Source organism: Felis catus, chromosome X (genome assembly GCF_018350175.1).
Source record: "Felis catus isolate Fca126 chromosome X, F.catus_Fca126_mat1.0, whole genome shotgun sequence".
NCBI lineage: Eukaryota > Metazoa > Chordata > Mammalia > Carnivora > Felidae > Felis > Felis catus.
The window spans coordinates 11,955,130-11,978,868 of NC_058386.1; the positions used below are offsets into that span (position 1 = coordinate 11,955,130).

Consider the following 23,739-nt stretch of genomic DNA (forward strand, 5'->3'; position numbering starts at 1 on the left):
GTTCCTAGTAATAGACAGTGACTAAGTCTTAATTGTATTAATGGATTTCTTTATCCAATACCGGTGCAGTCCCAGTATGAACACTTATACCCAATAAAATGTATTGAAAATATTTTATGGAGTGTGCCATATAAATATTACAGTGCAATGATATCATTCAAAGAGCATTTTGGTTGTAGGATCTGAAGTGTTACTAATGAGTTAACTTTAATGAGCTAATGCTGTTTAACTCAAGTAGGAATAGATACCCTGCACTGGGTTGATATTGAAGCATCAGAGAATAAAGACGATGATGAAAGTTCAAGGATGGTACAACATTGCTTTGGACCCCTGTTCATTTTTGCAATAGGTTTTAAGACAAAGGGAGTGGGTAGAGAAACTGCAAAGTATCAATGAGCGTTAAGCCCATGTGTTGAGCCCCTGGTTTGCCAATGCCATAGTTCTAATCACAATGCACATTCGAAATTCTAAGATCCTGATGCCACTATTCCTTCAAATGACTTGTGATCCTTTTCAAAACAGTGTTCCCTACCATTATCACCATTTACTGAGTTCCTACGCTGTAGAAGGCTTTGTGGAGAATACAGGGAACATTAAACATAGTCCCTATGTTTTAAAAGTTATTTTTTATCCTTTGTAGCTTTTACACACTTTTTGCCAATAGTGACAAGCAATCCACCTTTCTTGAAAGGTTCTTTGTGTTTTAAATACTGTAGCATAGGCTGACCTTTATAAATAGCTAATAAAGGCACACTGGTGCTGAGTCTCTGTTGGAGGGGGAGAGGGTTGAGAAAACTTGCAGGCTGTTCCAGTGAGCAGGTGTATGGGTTCTGGCAGTCTGAAAACATTGAAATTCATTCATCACATCCCAGTCTCTGACCTAGGCACTGAGCATTAAAAGCAAATAAATCATAATTCTGCACATGGCTCACAATCTCATGTGGGTATGAGACTCCGTTTATAGCCAGTGTAAATTTAAGGCTATCTTCTTTTTTTTTTTTTCAACGTTTATTTATTTTTTTTTTTGGGAGAGAGACAGAGCATGAACGGGGGAGGGGCAGAGGGAGAGGGAGACACAGAATCGGAAACAGGCTCCAGGCTCTGAGCCATCAGCCCAGAGCCTGATGCGGGGCTCAAACTCCCGGACCGCGAGATCGTGACCTGGCTGAAGTCGGACGCTTAACCGACTGCGCCACCCAGGCGCCCCTAAGGCTATCTTCTAAAAGTCAAAAGAAAGTTCTAGCATCAGGGCTAAGCTATAAATCTGAGAATAATTCTAATTATGGTATCCTGCCTAAATGTATGGAATCAAGATATACCTTTAGAGAATTTTCTTAGAAATTACTAAAGTAGAATACTTACATGCAGTGTATTCTGATTACACTTAGTAAAATATGAGGGCAATCAGTACCAGCTGTAGTATAAAATGATCTATAAATGGAGAAGGTATAAAATAAATGTGGGTATCGCCTTCCCTTGAAATCCAGCTCTTTGCAAGTTTCGGCTCAGGTCATGATCTCACGGTTTCATGAGTTCGAGCCCCGCATCGAGCTGTGCACTGACAGTGCGGAGCCTTCTTGGGATTCTCTCTCTCCCTCTCTCTCTGCCCCTCCCCTACTCACCCTGTCTGCCTCTCTCTAAATAAATAAATAAACTTAAAATGCTCTGAGGGAAGTCCTGTTGGAAACTTTCCTCTTGATCGCCAATGGCTATGCTGCAAAGAAGCTCAGGCAAGATACTAAATGATGAAGGGCCACCTGAAGAGAGGCCCTGGAGAGTGAAGTTTCGTCTTGGGCTTCCAGTGGCAGAGGTGGCAGTGACCCATTCACTGGTCACAAAATCAATGCAATACTGCTTCTTTATTTATTTATTAGAGTACTGTTTGTTAGGTACCTACTAAATGCAAGCCATTGTTTCACACTGAGGATTATGGGTGGATTAGACAAAGTCCAGCTCTTCATTGACCAAATGACCAAATCCATGAAGGTCACAATTTTCACCAAATTACTTTCCTTAAAAACCTTAAAAGAAGGGTCCCTGGCTGGCTCAGTCAGTAGGGAGTGTGACTCTTGATCTCGGAGTCATGAATCTGAGCCCCACATTGGGGGTAGAGTTCACTTAAAAAAAAAAAAAAGCCTTACAATGGATGATTTGCATCATCTCCTTTATCAAGCATCTCAGTATTTTAATCTCATCCAACTCTGACCATTATGCTGTCGAATCTGTTTCCAGTGCTAATGGGGCTCCCACCACTGCCTCCTTTAGTCACAGCTTTGTGATCTGTACTGCCATATTAATACATTCTCCAGCCTGGTGGCTTAGATAATCAGGGACAGCATGCATCACTGGCACTTGCTGTATTTGCTTTAATCTCTTGGGACTTCTCACATATTTTTGTTTTGCAACAATTTGAGAATTTTCAGCCCACATTCCAAAGCTATTACTATGATAAATGCTTCTGTGCAGTGAACAGTACATTCTAATAAGGCCTTAGGCCAGCTATCCCACCTCCACACTGAGGGCCAGCTCCAGCCCAGGTCAGACACAGCCTCAGGGATCCAAGTGCAAACCTCTTGGTCCTTACGGAGGGTTAGAAGTACAAAGGCAGACGGCAAATGCATTGCCCTAGCCCAGAACTGTCTATGATATCTCCATCTCAATGGCAGTTAGGAAGCCAGAGCCACTAAGGAAAACATGGTTTGAGTTGGCTTTAGGGAAGATCCAGGAACCCAGTATAAGCTAAAAACTTTGCTCACCGTCTCGCTTCTTTCAGGATGATCCCTTTAATTTGTAAATTACTTTGTATTTTTCAAATAGTTTTCACTTACGGTAATTCAAGTGAAGTTAGCAACTCTGAGAGCAAGGAGAGGAGATGGTCACCCACATTTGGCAGGTGGGGAAACTGAGGCTCCATGAGGCTGCTCAGCCTCATAATGAGATGAGCAAAGTGACTCCTTTGTGTGGTGTCCCTTGGGCTGTCCGCTACCCCTGTTCTCAAGGGAATTTGACCAAGAACTAGAGGAGGACAACATGGCAGGAACTGAATGAAGGAACAAAGCTCAGAGTTGAATGCTAATGCACTATGTGCAAGCCCTTTCAGAAGGCTGGGAATCAAACAGCGAAACCAGAAGAAAGAAGGCCCTTTGGCATCAAGGTCATAAAGCGGGGGTAAGAGGAACAGTGACAGGAGAGGAATGACTGGGCCAACGCCAGTAAATGACAGCAATGATAACGGCAGCACGATGGGGACTGGTCCCAGGCCAGGTCCAGAGCAGCAGTGTCCCCAGGTCAGGGACTGAGAGCTAAAGCCAGGAAAGGAGCAGGGGCCCAGAGCCACAGGCCACAGAGGACTTGGGTGAAGGAGAGGAGAATTCAAGAACTGCTTAGGAACCAAGAGAGGAAGAACAGGGGCTTGGGTCAGGATCCAGCAATTCTACACGTGGCATCAGGAGAAACAAAACCATTTTGCTGTGTTTACCGCTACCTTCCTCCTTGTTATTGTATAGCTCCATGTGGTCTGGCCTGAGAAACTCGGGTCACACAAATTTGATCAGGACAATTTCTAATGGTAAGGAGGTCACCGAAATGGAGAGGTACACACGAACACAACTATTTACAAAAGTCTTTAGTAAGTGTTGTAATAGATTGTGTATCTATCTATTTCTGCAAGATGCTGGAGAGGGCATCCACTTTTAAGTTATTTGCTAAATAACTTAATTCTGTTCATTAACTTTGCAATTTGCTAAAAACGTAATACTCCTCATGCTGCCTTAATTCTATTAATGCTATATAATTCCCTCCATTTTATCAAACTTTCAGTAAAGTCTACACTATCAAAAGAGTATTTGTGGGAGTGTTTTAGAGAAAAAGCAAGGGAAAGGGCTTGTGCCCCCTTCCTGGGTGGCCGTGGGACCGAGAGAAGAACCCCTTGGCCAAGAGAAGTGGGATGTGCACGACCAGAGAAGGAGTGCACAGCTGGAGGTGGCCAGAAGACACAAGCTCTCAAAGATGTCAAGGGCTATCGATGGGCTCTCCTCCATCATGAGACACAGGTCAAGTTACTTTTACATTGAATCTCAAAGGAAAGACAGATTTCAAGCTGATTCTTGGGTTACATTTGCTTAACCTCCTTTAGAATCTTAAACTTTCTGAGAGTTACTCCCTGGGCCGCCCCAAAGTGCCACCAAGTTTTGTTGTGTCCATGTCCCTCCCCACACCGCCTTCTAAATTCCTTTGTCTCTTTGAAACATATTTTTGGGGTGCCTGGGTGATTCAGTTGGTTAAGCATCCGACTCTTGGTTTTGGCTCAGGTCATGATCTCACGGTTCGTGAGCTCGAGTCCCATGTCAGGCTCCACACTGACAGTGTGGAGCCTGCTTGGGATTCTGTCTCCCTCTTTCTTCCTCTCTCCCACTCATGCGCACGCTTTCTCTCCGTCTCGCCCTCCCTCTCTCCCTTTCTCTCAAAATAAAAAAGTAAACCTAAAAAAATACATTTAAAAAAACCCATATTTTTTCCTTCAGCATAAAATTTAGAGGGGGACCATATTAAATAACACAAAATTCTATAGCTTGAATAATGGTGTTTATTTTCTTTAAATACACTTAAATATGAAACAACAGACAGTAGTTCAGTAAACTCAAAACTACAAGCTGGACAGTAATCAGAAAATCAGTGCTGATCCTACAAATCAAAATCTGCATAATAAAGAGTCAGAATAATTCACAAGAGAGTTTGCATTAGTGGAGAACTTGGAGACTATAAAATTGCCTCATCAGCATGGAGTAATCAATACGGCACCTGTGACTGTATGATGATCAAACCTTTCTCATTCACAAAAAAAACAAAAACAAAAAAACCCCAAAACCAAAAAACAAAACCAAAACAAAGGTTACACAGGTCCCCTCCTTTCCATTCCTTGCAGTGCAGGGGTATCTTCAGGTGGAAGATATCTGTCAGTGAACCAGGAAATCCCAGCTGGTGTGCAATGGAAGGGTGGTCTGGATACGCTGTGGTATCAGATAAAATAGAGGGTTTTTTTTTTCCCCTAGTACCTGGGGAAAAAAACCACAGTGACAGCAACTTGGCAAAGCAGCGTGCCATTTAAAATGTCAGGGATGGAGACCTTGGGAAAAAGCGGAGTCAAGGGTTTTCTTGACCGTGGAGCCCATGGGCAGCCCTTTTCTCCTTTGGAAAGCGGCAATGCTTTGCACATGCTGGTTTTCCATTTGCACATGTTCTGGTGTGAAAGGGACATCTGTCCTCACAGCTGTTGCAAAAGAAAATAAACATGAGAATTCAGAATCAAGGACTAAATCCAAAGGAATAACTCTGTTCTGATTTGATTAAGTTTTCAAAGTAAATTTTCCAGATATGTATGTAAAATGTCAATATAAAATCCTGAACGGGTATTTCGCACGGATACAAAATCTATGAAAGCCCAGACGGCAGCCTGTAAGTGTCCTTTATCGATGAATTTCTTGCTATATAAATCCAGCGCCATCCCCTTCCTCGATGAGAAAACAAACCGACATATGTGGACATATATTGAGAGAATGAACCCAAGAGTCTGCGGATCTGAAATCTACCCCCCAAATAATTGTTCAAATCTCATCAATTAAGTCTTTGCTTAAGATCCATAAGCCAACAATAACAGGCAGGATTTTCTTGTTTTCACAAATCAATCATCACTCTATATACTCTCACTTATTCCTTAGTTGCCAAACCTCTGCTTTACTATCAAAAAAGGGGGGGAGCTGAGAATTGGCAAAACATGCTTTTGGAAGGAATCTCACCAAATGGAAATGGCATTTACAGTAAATGTCAACGAATGAAATTAAGGTGAAAGTGAAATGCCTTTCACCTGCAGGTGTCTGGGTGAAATATCTTGTGCTTCTGGCAGCAGCTCTCCAGGCTTTCTCTGCACTCAATGCAACTGCAGTTTTCCGGGTGCTGGATGAGATCTCTGGGACACGGGGTTTTACACACACACTCACAACGATCTTCGTCAAACTTCATGTGTGGCCCACAGACAGCGAGTTCCTGGAGATGAGAGTGCTCTAAGTGGAAACAGAAGAGTGTTGGTTGAATGGCTGTAGCACGGATAATGTGGCGTCAACGTTGGTTGTATACTTCACATTATTCTAAAATAACTTGGATTCTCCTAGTCTCCATTCCTGTCGATTTTTGCCCCTAACCTTTTCACAGGGTGAAGGAGATTCACCTCTGATTTCATGATACCAATACTGAATTCATGTGTTCTCTTAAATTTGGGATAAAGATGTTATTTTTTTAACTAAGATTTTTTTAAAGAGAACTTTAGGTTGGTAACTTCCTAGTTTTTAGATGAAGAGTAAAAGGAGAGAGGAACAGAAGTATCAGCAGTATAGAAATACAGAAATATACCTCAGGCCTTCCAGACTGGATAGAAACAGTGATGTATTTCCTCACCACAGATCACAACGCTGTTATAAAAGATACAACAGTGATGATAAACTTTGATTCCACAGAACGCGTTCAGCTGAGAGGAGGGTCTCAGAAGTTTTTGACACACTTAGTTGACAGCTATTTCTTCTAGAAAGCGTACACGACAATTGGATAACTACTACTCCGTGTGCAGTTCTGATCATCAAGTTGAAATTCAGTGCAGAAAATGGATGAGACAGAAACTTTGGAAGAACTTGACTATGACACTTTAGCATTCTTGAAGGTTTTGGAGGCAAGTACATGTCTAGTTTCTTCCCCAAACCTGCTTCTCTCCCAATTTGCCTCCTTTAGGGAATGGGGCCATCACTCCGGACTCACCTGCCATTTTGGGTCTTATCACTTTGTCCACCCAGTTCTGTCGCCCTAAGTTTGTTCTATCATTCCCATCATCACGGCCACCACCTCAATTCAGTCAGTGCCTTATACTTTTGTGTGTAGATGGCCGTCACAGATCTTGCTGTCACACGTTTTATCCCTTCAATCCATTTTCCACAATATTATCAAATGCAAATCTAATCACGTCATTCTACAGCTTTAAGTTCCTTAAGAGGTTCCCCTCTCTTACAATAAAAGAGTATTTTCCCACCGAGACGTATGAGACCCTCCATGAACTAGACCTTCTGAACTAGAACCTTCCAGACTCTTCTCTCTCCCTCTCCCACTCCCCCCTCTCATAAATATCTTATGTTCCACCCATACCAAATTATACTACCTTTTATTCCCCTGATATGCCAGGGTCTCTAAGCCCCATGCTTTTGGCCTTGCCCTTCTCCCTGCCAGTTATCTTTCCTCCCAGATATCTTTCCCAACTTCTACAATTTTAGCTAAGTGCCCTTACCCTGTGCATATTTTCATCCTGTCCTTTCTTGCATTGCTTACATGTGTCTATTTCCTCCACGAATTAAAAAATGCTGAAGGTTATGGGAACCAGATCTCCTCATTCTGACATGAAATGAGCACTTGATAAACGCTGAGTGCATTTGGTATCATAAAAGGGTCCGAAACAGGCTGCTGTATGAAGACTCTGAAGGATCCCATCCAGCGTTCCAAGACATTGGGTTAAACCGTATGTTTTTGTCAATATCTGACTACTGACAATATACCAAAATGGCAATCTCATGTTGTCTAATCTTCTAGTTTTAATGGCTCTGTGATTGATATTTCATGATATTCCACCTGTGTGGAAAGGGTGTTGGAAGGCTAAATCTGGGGAGATTCTTGGAATTGCATAAAGAGGAAAAAAGTGAGCTTTGTAAGCCATATGCCAATAAGGCATATGCCACTTTCAGGCAAGAGGAGAATATATTATTCCCATTGGATATTCTTTCCTGATTTGTCAAAGACTAATTCACCATATAACTGTGGATTTATTTGCGGGTTTTCTATTCTGTTCCTTTGATCTATGTGTCTATTTTTATGCCCGTACCATACTGTTTTGATGACTACAGCTTTGTAATATAACTTGAAGCCCAGAATTGTTCATTGATTGATGAACAAAGAAGATGTGGTGTGTGTATGTGTGTGTGTATGTATATGTATATACATATACATACACACACATATGTATATATGTGTATATATATAAATATATATATATATATACATACACACACATAGTGGAATATTATTCAGCCATAAAGAAGAATGAAACCTTGCCATTTGCCATGACAGGGATGGAGTTAGAGAGCATAATGCTAAGTGAAATAAGTCAGTCAGAGAAAGACAAATACCATATGATTTCACTCATATGTAGAATTTAAGAAACAAAACAAGCAAAGGGAAACAAAGAGGGAGAGAGACATACCAAGAAATAGACTCTTACCTATAGAGAACAAACTGATCGTTACTGGAGGCGAAGGAGGGTGGTGGGTTAAATAGGTGATGGGGATGAAGGAGTGCACGTGTTGTAATGAGCACCAGGTGATGTATGGAATTGTTGAATCACTACATGGTGCACCTGAAACTTCTATAACAGTGTATGTTAACCATATTGAAATTAAACTAAAAACTAAAAACAAAACAAAATGAATACATTGCTGAAGAATAGTCAAGTAGCTCTTAAAAGACTTGCATGAATCACTAGGTGGCGGTAGAGATTCAATGAGGCCACTTCAGGTAGAACCAATGCCCTTCTTAGGTGGTTTAAGGAAACACAGTCCACTGGGTGTTTGATGCTGAACTTCACCAAGGTAGTTGGCAGAGGCTGGCCTCAATCCTTATAGCCATTAATTAAAAGTAACAGAGACAGGGGCGCCTTGCTGGCTCAGGTAGGTAGAGCATACGACTCTTGATCTCAGGGTCATGAGTTCGAGCCCCACTTTGGTGTAGAGATTAGTTAAAAAAAAAGAAAAAGAAAAAGAAAAGAAAATTAACAGAGACCAGGTGTAGGAGACCTGAGCAAAGCAGCAACTAGCTAAGGGTGATACCCTGACGTATGCTATACTGATTTCAGTCTTAGGGAGGGTGACGGTGGGATACCATGAGCTCTGCTCTCAGCCTTGCTTCATTCATCCAGCAGTAAGCTCATGGGTTTTTTTTTCCCCCAATTCTTGAAGTTGTGGCTGTCTTGAGGAATTTAAAATATAGAATCAGGACTCCTCAATTTTTCTTTTTTTTTCTTCAGTATTGTTTGTTTGCACAGTTTAAAGCAATGATCTGAATCCAACGAGATGAAATTAGATTGGTCTTGGATTCACTACCCCAAATGTGCTCACTCAGGGAAGAGCTGTCATTGTAGAAAAGGCAGTTGGCTTAACAGCGGCATGTGTGAAAAAGGTGCGTAGGGAACAGTACGCTCAGTATATGTCCTCAGTTTGATGGGGCCACTGGAGAAGTGACCGTGATCTAGCTACCCCATGCCTCTCACTTCCATCACTGCTGCAACGTCCCCCGAGGTCCCCTGCCTCCTTTCCTGCCCTGGGCCAACACCTCCTCCTCTACCCTGTCACTGGTGGATTGTGTTAAAATTCTAATTGGTGCTGTCACTGTCCTGCTTGAACCAGCTGAGTGGTTTCCCTTTGCCCTTAGCATCATGTCCAGGGTCTGGGACCAGCTGCCCAAGGTCCCCTGTGAACCTCTCCAGCTTCCTTTCTCACATGTACCCGACCCCTTCCCATTATGTTCCCACCATGCTGTACTTTCTCCAGTACCCTGGCATGCTACCCTATCTCACTTTCAGTCCTCAGCACTCGGGTTTACCCTGCTCAGAGCACTTCTCTCCTTCCACCCACTCTTCACACCCTCCGTGCACATGTGCACCAGCTGTGGTATTCCCAGGATATCCCATTAATAAATTGTATATGGATTGCATGTTAAAATTGTACTATTTTGATATGTTGGATTAAATGAAATATATAAAAATTAATTGTACTTGTTTCTTTTGACTTTTTAAAAAAAAATTTAAATGTTTATTACTTTTTGAGAGAGAGAGAGAGAGAGAGGAGGGGCAGAGAGAGAGGGAGACACAGAATCCGAAGCAGGCTCCAGGCTCTGAGCTGTTAGCACAGAGCCCGATGCAGGGCTTGAACCCACAAACTGTGAGATCATGACCTGAGCTGAAGTCGGACACAACCGACTGAGCCACCCAGGCGCCCCTCTTTTGACCTTCTTAATGTGAGTACTACAAAATGTAAGTTACATATGACTCTCACTATAATCCCATTGAACAGTCCTGTTCTGGAGAGAGAGATTTAAGGTTCAGTATAATTTACTAACAACAAGAGTGTGCCCAGGTCTTGAATGCTATTTACATCCTAACCACCGGGTATTCAGACATCCTCTGCTAGAATATACATCAATCATGGGGAAAACCTGCCACCCACAGAGGCAGCCCTGTTTTCTAGGACAGTACTCCATAGAGCTTAGTCCTTACAAAGTCTTGCTTGTAGATCAGAGTTTAAAACAAGCAAGGTTCAAAGTGCATGACTCCTTGTGATCTTTTTCAGTGGAATAGTGTCATGTTCTCTGGGAAATAAATTTTAACAGTGCATTCATTTTCAGCCAAACGATCATCACCCAAAATCACAGATTTATGAGTTCTGAGCAGCAACGACAACATTCGGCTCCCCACTCCTCTTAGCCCAATAGCTAGCCATGGTTTGCTTTTACCTTGCCCTAGTTCCAGAAAAAGTTTTCTCCTATGTCCCATTTTTTTCTCAAATAATTGGCATGTCTTCATATGGCACAGTTGAAAGAAACCAACCAGTCTAAACTTACTTTCTGTTCCTGTGAGACTTCCATACAAATAAGTTAGTAAAATGTGGTCAACTAGTGTTTAGCTCTAAAGTGGTTTGCATGAAAGGCTACCACTGCCTTTCAAATCCAATGTCATTGGATGCTCTAACCACTGGGCTTTTCTTTAAGATTAAAAAGCAGAGCTATGCATTGGTAGACTTACTATATAAGGAGAGCTCACAGGGCTCTGCTTCTTTCGCTCTTAGCTGTGCGATCTGGAGAAAATAACTAGACTTCTTGGTGTGTTCTCATTGTGATTGTTAAAAAAAGGGATAATAATAGTACATTAGAGGTTTGCTTTGGGGATTGAATGAGTTAATAGGTACATATAAAAGGCTTACAACATTGCCTAGTCATAGTAAGCACTCAGTATCTATTGAGTTAATTGCAGTTGTTATTTTTATGATTACTACTAGTATTTCCTTACTGTTATCATTACCTTCCATTCCAACGAGTGGATTCTCCTCCCGTAAAACACATTTACATTTGTTGCTGTCCCATAGCATGTCAATAGGACAGAGTTTCTTGGAATGGGAACAGCTAGGAGAAGAGAACGAGAAACCAGATTTAAAAGCTTTCAAGGGCAATCATACCTTTGGAACATCTTCTTTAATGCTGAATAAATTTCTGAGTGGAGGAGCGTTACGACTTTTAAGGAGCTTAATTCATATTTATGAACTGCATGGTATTAGGTAGTAATTCTGTAATCACAAATGTTCTATTTGGAAATGAAACTGTAATTTTGGACAGTTAGCATCTTTTTAAGAAGATTGCTGTTAAAACTGTGCAAATTAGCTGTCAACAGAGCCTATTTAGCAAAAGTAAACATTGTCCTAACAGAGCCTTTAAAATGGAGAGAACACTGGCCGGGCGGCAGGAACAAGCTGAAGATACACGTTCCTTTTATAGGAGCCTCTGTCCCCGTGAGAGAGGTACAGGTGTCTTCTTGGCTCGGTAATGACGAACATAAGCACCAGCTCACTCCACCTGCCAGTCACCCAATACATTTACTGCTTGCTTTTGCGAGATCTAAGTCTCTCGCTCAGTTAATGTTTTCATTCAGTGTTTGTAATTTGCCCTTGTGTTTCTCTATATGAAAATCTTTTTCCCAAATCAATGATTCGTACCTTTGATTTCAGGACACTTCAGGGTGTCATGATTTGTCTCACAGAGAACCACAGAATGCTCTGAAGAAATGTCAAAGTCAAATTGATTTTAAGCCATTTTAATTTAAAATAAGAATTTTCCATTTGGTAATCCTAAGAGGAAGTTCGGAAAAATCACCAAACTCAGATGCGGATAGTTTTGCCGCTCCCCGGGGGACTTGGGGAACCGTTTTCCCTCCCCAATTTGGGGGCTTGGAAGTATAAAGAGCCAGAAATGAGTTTCATGTAACGCTTGTTCTGGACGAAGGGAACGTGTGCCAAATTGGAGACTGGTGTAGAGTGTTACGGCTGCACCGGACTATGCACATTAAGAACAAAGGTGTCTACAAGTAGACGTGGTGAGTTCCTAGCCACCGAGTTATTGGTCCCTCTACAATATACATCTGACACCTAATAAAAAACATTATTTGCCAAACAGTTATTACCAGTAGATCTGGATTAGAAGCTTAAAGATGATGAACTTGAAAGCAATGACTGTATAATTAATGAAGTATTCTCCACACACAGCTTTAGCAAAGGCAAGAACAAGCGTAACTGAATACAAGAAATGCTTACTGATCTTCTTCAGGGACCTGGATGGATCTTCTGATAATGGAGTATGGATGGCGGGGAGCCGTTGGCAGACATTTACAACCTGTATGGTTGGCAACTTTAACAGGCACTAATTCAGGTACTGAAGTCAAAGGCACTGATATCTGAAAGAGCTAGAGGAGAGAAAGAGAACCGTAACACATACATATTTTTAGATGATAATCTCTACAGTCTGCATTTTTGGCTTTGTCCTTATGGCACTCACTTTAGGAAAGCCGTCCATTAAGAAAAGAACTAATGAGGGGTGCCTAACTGGCCCAGTCGGTTGAGTGTCTGACTTCGGTTCAGGTTATGGTCTTGCGGTTCGTGGGTTCGAGCCCTGCGTCGGGCCCTTTGCTGACAGCTCAGAGCCTGGATGCTGCTTTGGATTCTGTGTTTCCCTCTCTCTCTGCCCCTCCCCCATTCACACTCGGTCTCTCTCTCAAAAAGAAATAAACATTTAAAAAAATTGTTTGAAAAGAATCGAACTAATGAGGATAAAGGCTGGCATGATGGAAAGGATACTGGCCTGGGAGTCAGGAGACTGGGGGCTTATGCAACTTTACCAAATATTTAAGACCAAATCTCTTAACACTTAGTGTCACTGGTATCCCTGAAAATGGCACTGTTGGGCCTTCCTCCTGTTTTCATTTGAGTGTAAATTATAAGGACTAAGTGAAATTCTAGCTATGAAGTTTCTTTGAGACCGTGGCAAACAGATTATTGTTTGAGACTATTTACTTATCCCTTCTCATACCATCTCCATTGAAGGAATATAGTTTCCTGTTCCTTGACTTTGGACTTGGCTATGTGACTTGCTTTGGCAAACAGGATGTTAGCAGACATGACACAACGGCAAACTTGAACTGTGTGTGCTTTGTGGGCTTGTTTTCTCCTGCGTACACCGTAGCCATGAGAAGAGCATGATCTGGCAGGCGTGCTGGGCCAAGGGACGAGAGACCCGGGGGACAGACCTCCACTCAATCTGCAGCTTGGAGTCAAGCCCAACTGAGCCCACTCTAAACCAACTGAATCTTACATACATGGGTAAGAATTTAGGGTGTTTATTATGCAGCACTACACAGTAGTAACTGACTGATACAAGATCATCGCACCCCACCAAATAATTATAGGTAACATGAATATCATTCCGTTTCTAAATTAAAAAAAAATTTTTTTAATGTTTATTTATTTTTTAGAGAGACAGAGCATGAGCAGGGAAGGGGCAGAGAGAGGGAGACATAGAATCTGAAGCAGGCTCCAGGCTCTGAGCCATCAGCACAGAGCCCGATACGGGGCTCGAACCCACAAACCGTGAGATCATGACCTGAGCCGAAGTCAGATGCCTAACCGACTGAGCCACCCAGGAGTTCCTCATTCTGCTTCTATATGCCCTGTTTTGTGTTAATTCATTTATCCCTTATAACGACATTACATGGTAGGTTTTTATTTATCCACCACCAACTCTATAGGTGAAGAAACAGATGTACAGAGAGGTTCTATAACTTGCCTAAGGCCACACAACTTGATTGGAAGAGTGAGGATTTGAACCCAGGCAATCTGCTCTAGAGCCAGAGGTGATACTCTTAAGAATATGCCTTATTAACTTTTTGGAACAAAATTTCTGTGAAGCAAAATTTCAGAAGAAGCAAGGTGGGATCTTGACAAGTAGAATTCAGAGACATGACAATTACTTTGTTTCTAGAGTGGTTCTATGGTGTATGGACAAAACTGAACTTGACTTTAGTGTTCTGTTTATTCAATCCCCATTCCAAGTAGTCTTTACTACACACAGCATTCATTTATTCACTTTGTTTCTAAGATGTAGGTCATCAAATAGTCCATAACTTTGGGGTGAGAGGTAGTTTTTTTTAAACCACTGTGCAAATGTTCAAGAATGCATATTTGGCAAGAAAAACTCCTGTACACTTACCCTTAAGTACATTCTTTAAAACTAATCATTTGTTGAGTACAGCAGTCAAAATAAAGTACTCAACTCTCTATTAAGTGGAAACAATCCATTAAAGTTGTGTTTATTCTGACCTTTTGATATGTAATAGAAGTTCTATGAGTCTAACTAAGAGAAAGTTTTTAGAGTGCTTACTCTGCATAAACTTCAACTTCTTGCGAAATTTTTCAGGAATTTTTTAGGGAATAATGTGGTCATTTCCCACTACCTCCCGCCGATTGTCAAATAGTAAAAGGTCAGAGTTTTTACAAGTTCCAAGATTCTCTAAAAGAATTTAGAGAAAGAAACTCTACAGCTTGTGGGCAATTTTAGGGGGTAGGGGAAACAAAATGAAGCATAAATTAACTTATTACCAAACAAATCCGGCATCCCATTCTTTCCATCCAATTAAGAACATTACCCACCATGGATATTTTCGTGTACATATGTAATTTTATTGTACTACCTCTGTACACAATCATGAGCAAAATGTACACATTTTGCATAGGCAAATGTGACAAATAAATATATCAACACGTGCGAGGAATCTGCAACGGAGAACCAAAAGGAATGTAGTCGGACTGACAGCCTTTTAACATGTTTTCCTAAGTTTGGTATTACTGCTCTTCGATGCCACATCTATTACATTTCACAACAATATAGTAGCAGTGATAGAAAGAAAAACTTATCTACGGGGCGAAAGAGATTTTACAAGATGGAGAAGGAAGAATTATTTCTTTCATGGGGACGAGAGAATTCTTCTCAAAGATCTTTTGTGCCAGATACGCTCCATTTGCCCCTCCCGAGATGCCATCCTCTCTCCTTCCCCACTGGGCTCGGTGTCTCGAGACGCTGGCCTCCACGGCTGCATCTATAGGCCCTCGCATCCTCCACCCTCTGCCCCCGACTTTTTGCCCCCACCCCTCCAACCGGACCCGCAGCCCTCTTCTCCCCGTTCTCTCTGGGTTCCTGAAACGGCTCGAGCCCCTAGCCTCTTCAGTCCAAGGGTGAGAACAGCTCCCCATTTTTGCCAGCTCAGGGCATCTCTCCAGCTCTTCCTCCTTCCCACAGCCCCACCCGTCCAATTCTTCTCAGTCACTCCACTCGCACAGCACAGAACCCAACGAATCCACAAGACAGTGCAGATTCTCGACATCAGAGCATCAGAGAGGCTAGAACGACATCACGCGCTACACGGTGAGGTTTGTATTTAGCCACCCCCCACTCTACAGGGGAGGAAGCAGATGTACAGACAGGTTCTATATCTTGCCTAAGGCCACACAACTATTGCGTGGAAGAGTGGGGATTTGAACCCAGGCAATCTGCTCTAAAGCCAGAGGGACTTCAGGCTCTGGAGTCCCACAGACCGGGATCTGAATCCCAGCTCGGCCACGGCTCAGCTCTCTGAGCCTCAGTCTCCTCATCTATAATAAGATACCCTCTTGATTTGTTTCAGGGATGAAATGAGACGGTGCCCATTGACATTGGGCTCAGCGGCACGCCTGTCCCCCGGGGCTTCGGGGGGGGCCGCGGGCGGATGTCCCCTTACCTGTTTGGAAATGTAGGAGGTGCTCGTGTTCATGCAGACGCGGCTCTCCTCGTTGCAGCAGCCCCCACACCGGAACACGTTCACACAGGGGGGCTTGAAGAACGTGTCGGTGCTCCTCCCCAGCTCGCTGGCCACCTCCACGCACGTCTCTCTGGGGCTGCACTGGGTTCTCTGCCATTCCTCGTCGATAACTGCGGAGAGGAAGCCATTGGGGCCGGCAGGCCAGCGCGGGCCAGGGTGCTACCGAGCACAGTCATTTTCACGTCTGCGCTTTGCGGGGCGGGGGGGGGGGGGGGGGGGGGGGAGGGTGGGCGGCGGCCCTCTAACCAAAGACTGTTTTCGGAAAAATTAAAACCACAATCTGTGTCCCTTCCCACTGATCGAATACCTTCTTTGGCAAAGAGCACCATGTCTGGTATTGGAACTCCCCGGGTACCCCTGGGAGACCTGGCTAATAAGGAAGCAAATGGAAGCACGTGAAGAAATAACCTGTAAGTGTTATTTGTTAAGCAATTTCGGGACACAGCTGGACAGCATTTCTTCCACTTGAAGTCAGGTGCGGGTGGGTCCTAGCGCCATCAGGAGATGCGTGTCCGTTGGCTGCTAAAGTAGCTGTAGGAGGATTCAAACCCGGCAAACCACATGAATGGAAATTTAAGTGGGACTGATCTTTCCTCAAGCGAGGGTTTCGTTCATTTGCGAGTGCCCCATGCCGTTGTTTATGTAAAATAATGAAATGAGCCAGGTCATTTTGAAATTAGCCAGGTCATCTTCTGGCCATTCTAGCTAATTTGAAGGAAACCAGAAAAAGACACAAGCCTCTGGGAATAAAAAGATCACATACTTCCCTGTAAAACAGTACTTGCTTTTTCTCTCCTAGTTTATTTTTAAAAATTAGACTCTTCTGCACAGCAAAGGAAATAACCAACAAAACTAAAAGGCAACCAACGGAATGGGAAAAGATATTTGCAAATGACATCTCGGACAAAGGGCTAGTATCCAAAATCTATAAAGAGCTCACCAAACTCCACACCCGAAAAACAAATAACCCAGTGAAGAAATGGGCAGAAAACATGAATAGATACTTCTCTAAAGAAGAAATCCAGATGGCCAACAAGCACATGAAAAGATGCTCAACGTTGCTCCTCATCAGGGAAATACAAATCAAAACCACACTCAGATATCACCTCACGCCAGTCAGAGTGGCCAAAATGAACAAATCAGGAGACTATAGATGCTGGCGAGGATGTGGAGAAACGGGAACCCTCTTGCACTGTTGGTGGGAATGCAAACTGGTGCAGCCACTCTGGAAAACAGTGTGGAGGTTCCTCAGAAAATTAAAAATAGACCTACCCTATGACCCAGCAATAGCACTGCTAGGAATTTACCCAAGGGATACAGGAGTGCTGATGCATAGGGCCACTTGTACCCCAATGTTTATAGCAGCACTCTCAACAATAGCCAAATTATGGAAAGAGCCTAAATGTCCATCAACTGATGAATGGATAAAGAAATTGTGGTGTATATACACAATGGAATACTACTTGGCAATGAGAAAGAATGAAATATGGCCCTTTGTAGCAACATGGATGGAACTGGAGAGTGTGATGCTAAGTGAAATAAGCCATACAGAGAAAGACAGATACCATATGGTTTCACTCTTATGTGGATCCTGAGAAACTTAACAGAAACCCATGGCGGAGGGGAAGGAAAAAAAAAAAGAGGTTAGAGTGGAAGACAGCCAAAGCATAAGAGACTTTTAAAAAACAGAACAAACTGAGGGTTGATGGGGGGTGGGAGGGAGGGGAGGGTGGGTGAGGGGTATTGAGGAGGGCACCTTTTGGGATGAGCACTGGGTGTTGTATGGAAACCAATTTGACAATGAACTTCATGCATTGAAAGAAAATAAAAGGCAAAATTAAAAAAAAAATAGACTCTGACACTTTGATACTTACACTTGTACAGCCTTTCCATGGGTGTTTTGGGGAAATGACTCAATTTTAGGATAAAGACAACTTTAAAGACTTTCCTTGAGCTTGCCATACAACTGTAGAGTTTAGTATGTGTTGAAGGTGGTGGTGAACACCCTCCTGTGGTAGGAAGCGTCTAAAACGACCCCCGGTGAGGCCCACCTCCTGGTGTTCACGCCCTTTTACAATCCCCTCCTCTGTGGGGGCTGGGCCCAGGGACTTGATTCTTATGAAGAGAATACAGCAAAAGTGATGGGAATCTCACTTCCATGATTAGGTTTAAAAAGACTGTGACTTCTGTCTTGCTAGCAGTCTCTGGCTCTTGCTGGCACCCTCTCTCTTTTGCCTTTTCAACTTGTAGGCTCTGATGAAGCAAACCGCCATGTTGGAAAGGTCCACATGGCAAGGAACTGAGGGCAGACTCTGGCCAACAGCCAGTGAGGAGCAGGGACCCTCAGTTCAGCAGTTTGTGAGGAACTGAGTCCTACCAACAATCTCTGAGTGAACTTGGAAGCACATCCTGCCCCAATTAAACCTTGAGATGCTGCCCACAGCCCAAGAGGACACCTAGACTGCAGCCTCTGGAGAGATCCCGAAGGAGAGACACCCAGCTAGGCCATGTCTATATTTCTGATCCACAGAAACTGTGAGATAAAATATGTTTAAGCAGCTAAGTTTGGGGGTAATGTGTTACACAGCAATAGAAAAACTCTCCTCCCTTTTTACCCCATCTTCCAAAGTTTATGTGGGTCTTTCTCCACGTCATTCTGGATTCCCATAGATGCGAACGTGTTTCTGCCAGAAGGGACAAACAACTGCTCGAAGTGTACAGATATAACATTATTGTTGGAGATCTGACCCTAGTCTCTGAATTATTCCTTCAAAACACCTTTTCCATATCTTTATTCCTCCCCCCTCCCCTTAATCTTAATATTCCTCATACGTGGCTTCTTCAGTCAGTCACAAAAACAAGATGTTTGGCCACCTGAGAAACCTTGCATATGTTATGCAATCTGCCTTAACTTTGTTTTTTCATAATAAAATCTTTCAACCCAAGACCCTTTTAATTTCTGATTATGAATGTTTATATAAAGAGCCTAAAGGCTATAACCATGAGAGAGAAATTACCAAATTTGGTCTTAATATGAGTATTGTTTAAGTCACTATTATTAATCATGAGTCCTGGGAAAAGCAAGTAGTTGACTTACAAGAATATGCTTTGTTTAAAATTCTACTTAAATGTTGCTTTCCATCTGCTTTTTGTAAGACTAAGTTTTGAAAGTTGGAGTGGTACGAGATTTTAATCAAAATTGTGTGGAACTATGAGTAATGCCACTGCTTAAAAGCTTCATAAGTTTACTATTCTTTCCTAGCAAAGTCCTGCCAAGCAGGACTTCTGTGCCTCAGGGAATGACCCCCAAATCTGTGAGGAAGAGTTGATAACAAATGAGAAGTGGTGTAACACCTCAATTTGATCATTTACTGCTTCTAACTGAGCAAACAACTTCTGATGATTCCCATATAAGAGACATTTTAGAGTTGGCAAATTCCATATTTTTATGTTTTTTAAAATACAGTTGTTTTGTTTTTGTTTTTGTTTTGTTTTGTTTTGTTTTATGGTTTCCGCCTCAGAAAACGTCAAGACGCCAGGGTGGCTCAGTCGGGTAAGGGTCCAACTTCGGCTCCGGTCATGGTGATCTCGCGGTTTGTGAGTTCAAGCCCCGCCCGCGTTGGGCTCTCTGCTATCAGCACAGAGCCCTCTTCAGATCCTCTGTTCCCTCCCCCCCCATCTCTCTGTTCCTCCCTTGCTTGCACTCTCTCAAAAATAAATAAAAACATTATTAAAAAAAAACTGTCAATGTAACTGACTTTTTTTTTTTATCACCTAGTCTTGGTTGTATGGTAAATGTTGTCTCCCTCCATTTTCACGGAATATCTCCAGGTTCACCCCAGGCCTTCAGACAGGTAATCTGGCTAAGGCCTTGGATCTTCAGGTGAGGTCGGATCCCTCTGTTTCCATGAAGTCCATGCTAATTGGCCACATAGAAACAAGCACAGCTTCAAACCTCTGGCTTAAGTGGGTTCTAGGCCAGGGTTCCAACTGTCTCAACTCAGACACACGGTCATACACAAGAGCACAAAGAACCCTCTTCGCACCCATGCCCCCAGCGCTGCCAAGAGATTTATCCCCCGACACACGGCCTTCCCCACAGCTGACAACAGCAGCCTGTGCCACCTCATCGTCTTTTTACATATGGAAACAAAGAAAGATAATTCTAGAAAAAGAGAAAAGAATAATTTTGGCCTGGTGGTTAATTTGAATTCTGTGATAGATGTAACCCATCACTAGGTAATCCTAGGTTCATCAAATCTAAAATGCTAGCTCAACAATGCCCCAGTGGCTTCTTGTGTTGTTTTGCTACGTTATCCAAAAAGTCCAATGCCTAACCAGAGGCCCCGTGACAGTGTTTGGCAAGCTTCATTCACTATGGCACAGTACCTATACAGACAATGGTTTTCTTAAAAAGAACCTTCATATCTTACTAGGGAACAATCACCCCCTTTATTTCAAATTAGGTTAGTTCCTAGTCTGGAGTTTGGATTCTTTTGTTGAGAGGATTCTCCACCTCTGTCATCTAGTAATACTGATATACATTATGACAACTCAGCTTCCAACTTCTACTTTTCATGTTTGCTAAAAAAAAAAAAAAAAAAAAAAAAAAAATCCCAGAATTTTGAAGACATAAAAGAAGTGAAACCTAATTTCCTCATCTTTAGTCGATGTAGATGTGATTTTTTCTCTATGAAGAATGGTCTTTCTAGGTTTGTTTTGCCCTGGCATCTCTGAGTTAAAATATAGTTGCGAATTTTAAAGTGTTCTCTTCCATCAGTTTTCAATCTCAAAATCATGTTGCATATATTTCTCTGCAGAATCAACGTAGGAAACAAGGGTTCTCTGCTAACGCCGAGGCTATGAAATCAGGCACCCCGTTTCTTCTCCCGGACCCGCGCCTAACCTCCTCAGACCCTTGGAAGAAGCTGGTGCACGTGTTAGTATCTGACACACTGCAGAACTGGCTTCTGGCCACACGTGCGTACGCGCGCCTACCTTTTAGGGTTTCAAGGTCGTAGAAAGTGGCCGCAAACCTGGTGGCCCGATGGGAAGCCGAGCGGGAGTCTGTGCCGGTCAAACTCGGGAGCTTCAGTCGGCATCTCCACAGCTTCCAGTCCTCGAAGTGTGTGATTCGCAGCAGCTCCTCCAAACCGGAGGCCGCCCTGATCTGCTGTTCAGACCGTTCTAAGGTTGACCGAGACGCCCGCTGTCAACAGACAAAAATACTGGTTTCAAAGCCAGTTACTAAAGTTTTAGTGTGTCCTGACGGCCCACATTGCCGACCCTTAAAGATGTAAATGGAGCTGAAAAGAAATTAGATCGTTCAAATGTACACCGGTACCTAGGAAAACTACTAGCGAGTATTTTTGATTCACATGCTGCTCATTGATGATTGAATCAAAAAAAATGATTCCCCTGGTTTCTCGGGACATTTAAAAACAGTACCATAGTGGCCGGAATGGTGGACTTCGAAATGCTATATCCCAGAACCTGGGAGCGTGACTTTACTGGGGCCAAGGATCTTTGCAGAGGTAATTACTGATCATGAGATGAGATCATCCTGGATTATCCAGGTGGACCCAAATACAAAGACAAGCGTCCTCTTCAGAGCGAGGGAAAGACATGGACACAGATGAGGTTTTGTGAAGGCGGAGGCAAAAGTTAAAGTAACGCAGCCACAAACCAGGAATGGCCCGGGGCTGCCAAGAGCTGGACGAGGCAAGGAAGGATTCTCTCCGAGAGTCTTTGGAAGGAGCACAGCCCCGCTTACACCTTCATTTCACGTTTCTGGATTCCAGAACGCTGAGAGAATAGAGTTCTATTGTTTTAAGCCACCAATTTTGCAGTAGTTTGGTACAATAGCCACCGGAAACTAGTAAGGATTTTAAAATCATACTGTTTTTGTGACAGGAGCCGATGACCATTGCTTTCATCTCTGTTATCTGAGAAGCTGGCCCACAAAGTCCTGGGGACCCTGCCTATAGTCCCACAGGAAAGAAAGGTTTTAAGACCTTGATAACCTGAATTTTCTAACTTCTAACCCTCTGAGCCTTTCACTATTCCCATTCACTATTTCGAAGGCATCTTTTTTTTTTCTGATAAAATACACTTCCAAAGTTTATGTTGAAAATTTGCTTTCTGCCCAACTACACGGACCGTATTGGCTGATACAACGCATGGATGTGTGAGACTCCGCCAATACGGTAAATTGTTCAAAATAAGGGGCTTGGTTATACAAATATGATACATACATACAATGAAATACCATGTGGTCATCAAAACCAGTGATGTAGATGTACATTGGGACAGAATGAATTGAGCTCCTCCCTGGGATGTGCTGGAGAAACGATACAGCAGTCTGTCTATTGTCAGGGACCCAGATTTTCACCTGCTGAGCCTGCGCTTACTGGATCTTTGTTTTCCTGGGCAGCTGGGATATGTGGGCCGAGGGGATTTTTAGAGCTGGGTGAGGGGGGAGCCAAGGGACCAGGACAGCTGCAGGGTGGTGCTGAGGAGGGAGGACGGAGAGATGGGTGTCGGCTGCCTGCTACAGGGGAAGGAACGGTGGGGAAGGAGAGCTGAGCAAATGGAACCTTCAGGAAGCCTTGCGTCGAGTGGTGTGATGTACACCCTCCTCCACTGCGCCTGAAAAACTTTAGTTAAAATCTGCATCAATAATCAAAGTTTTAGGAGGACTTTTTGTTTTTAGATATGATGGTAGGTACAGAGTGTTGTCCAAAAGCGGGGTGCTCAGAAGAGCAAGTGTGGTCAAGTCATGTATGATTCAGTTTTTATATATTTTAAAATTGTTTGTGCGTGAGGGCGCCTGGGTGGCTCAGTCAGTTAAGCAACCGACTCTTGATTTTGGCTCAGGTCATGATCTCGAGGTTTGTGGGATAGAGCCCTGTGTCGGGCTCTGCTTGGGATTCTCTCTCTCTCCTTCTCTCTTTGCCTGCCCATCCCCCACTTGTGTGTGTGCGCTCTCAAAATAAACATTAAAAAAATAAAATAATTTGTGTATAATGTCCTTCGTGTATGTATGTATACATAAACAATCATTGTTAATTAATCATACATGTAAAATTATATATATATATATACACACACACATACACATATATTATATATATACTACCTGGAGGGATATATATGAAAATATAAACACTGATTCCTATTCTACATCAGGGACTGTCAAACTACAGTTCCCTGGCCTAATTCAGCCTGCTCCCTGCCTGTTTTATGAATAAAGTTTTATTGGCACACAACCATGCCCATTCTTTTTACATATTGTCCATAATGGCAGGGTTGAGAAGTTGCAAAAGAGACCTTCACAGCAGATTCAATCTTGAGGCCAACGTCCTTTCAAATTTCAATTCTTTATCTTTTCAGGCATTATATTTTTCATTATTCCATGTGTTGTTTCAATTCTAGTTTTGAAATATCTACCAGACATATACTGGAGCGCTTTAATGATCGTACATGTCTCTTAAGTGTACTTTCATATTTATTTTTTTCCTCCCTTCATCTCTCTTCAATGTGTGAAATTAATTGGTTCATCTTCCCAATCACCACTTCTCCAATTGTGAGTCTAGTAAGTTTTTCATTTCAATCACCACATTCCTAATTTCAAATATTTCCACTTCGTTCTCCTTCCTTTTTATTTCTGTATGTTTCTTCGAATTTGTCATTTTATGAATATCATT

General features: G+C 42.7%; 1 protein-coding gene across 2 annotated transcripts in view; it reads right to left on the bottom strand.

The window, feature by feature from the left end:
* Positions 1-4,567: 4,567 nt before the first annotated feature.
* Positions 4,568-23,739, bottom strand: part of VEGFD (vascular endothelial growth factor D) — a 35,119-nt gene continuing 15,947 nt past the window's right edge. For both annotated transcript variants that reach the window (XM_011291614.3, XM_045051199.1), the window contains 6 exons: positions 21,032-21,242; positions 15,953-16,143; positions 12,441-12,589; positions 11,159-11,259; positions 5,864-6,059; positions 4,568-5,269 (listed from right to left, as the gene is read on the bottom strand). In XM_011291614.3, the coding sequence (XP_011289916.1) occupies positions 5,143-5,269; positions 5,864-6,059; positions 11,159-11,259; positions 12,441-12,589; positions 15,953-16,143; positions 21,032-21,242 (975 nt within the window). In that variant the 3' untranslated portion in view covers positions 4,568-5,142. The remainder of the gene's footprint in view (positions 5,270-5,863; positions 6,060-11,158; positions 11,260-12,440; positions 12,590-15,952; positions 16,144-21,031; positions 21,243-23,739) is intronic.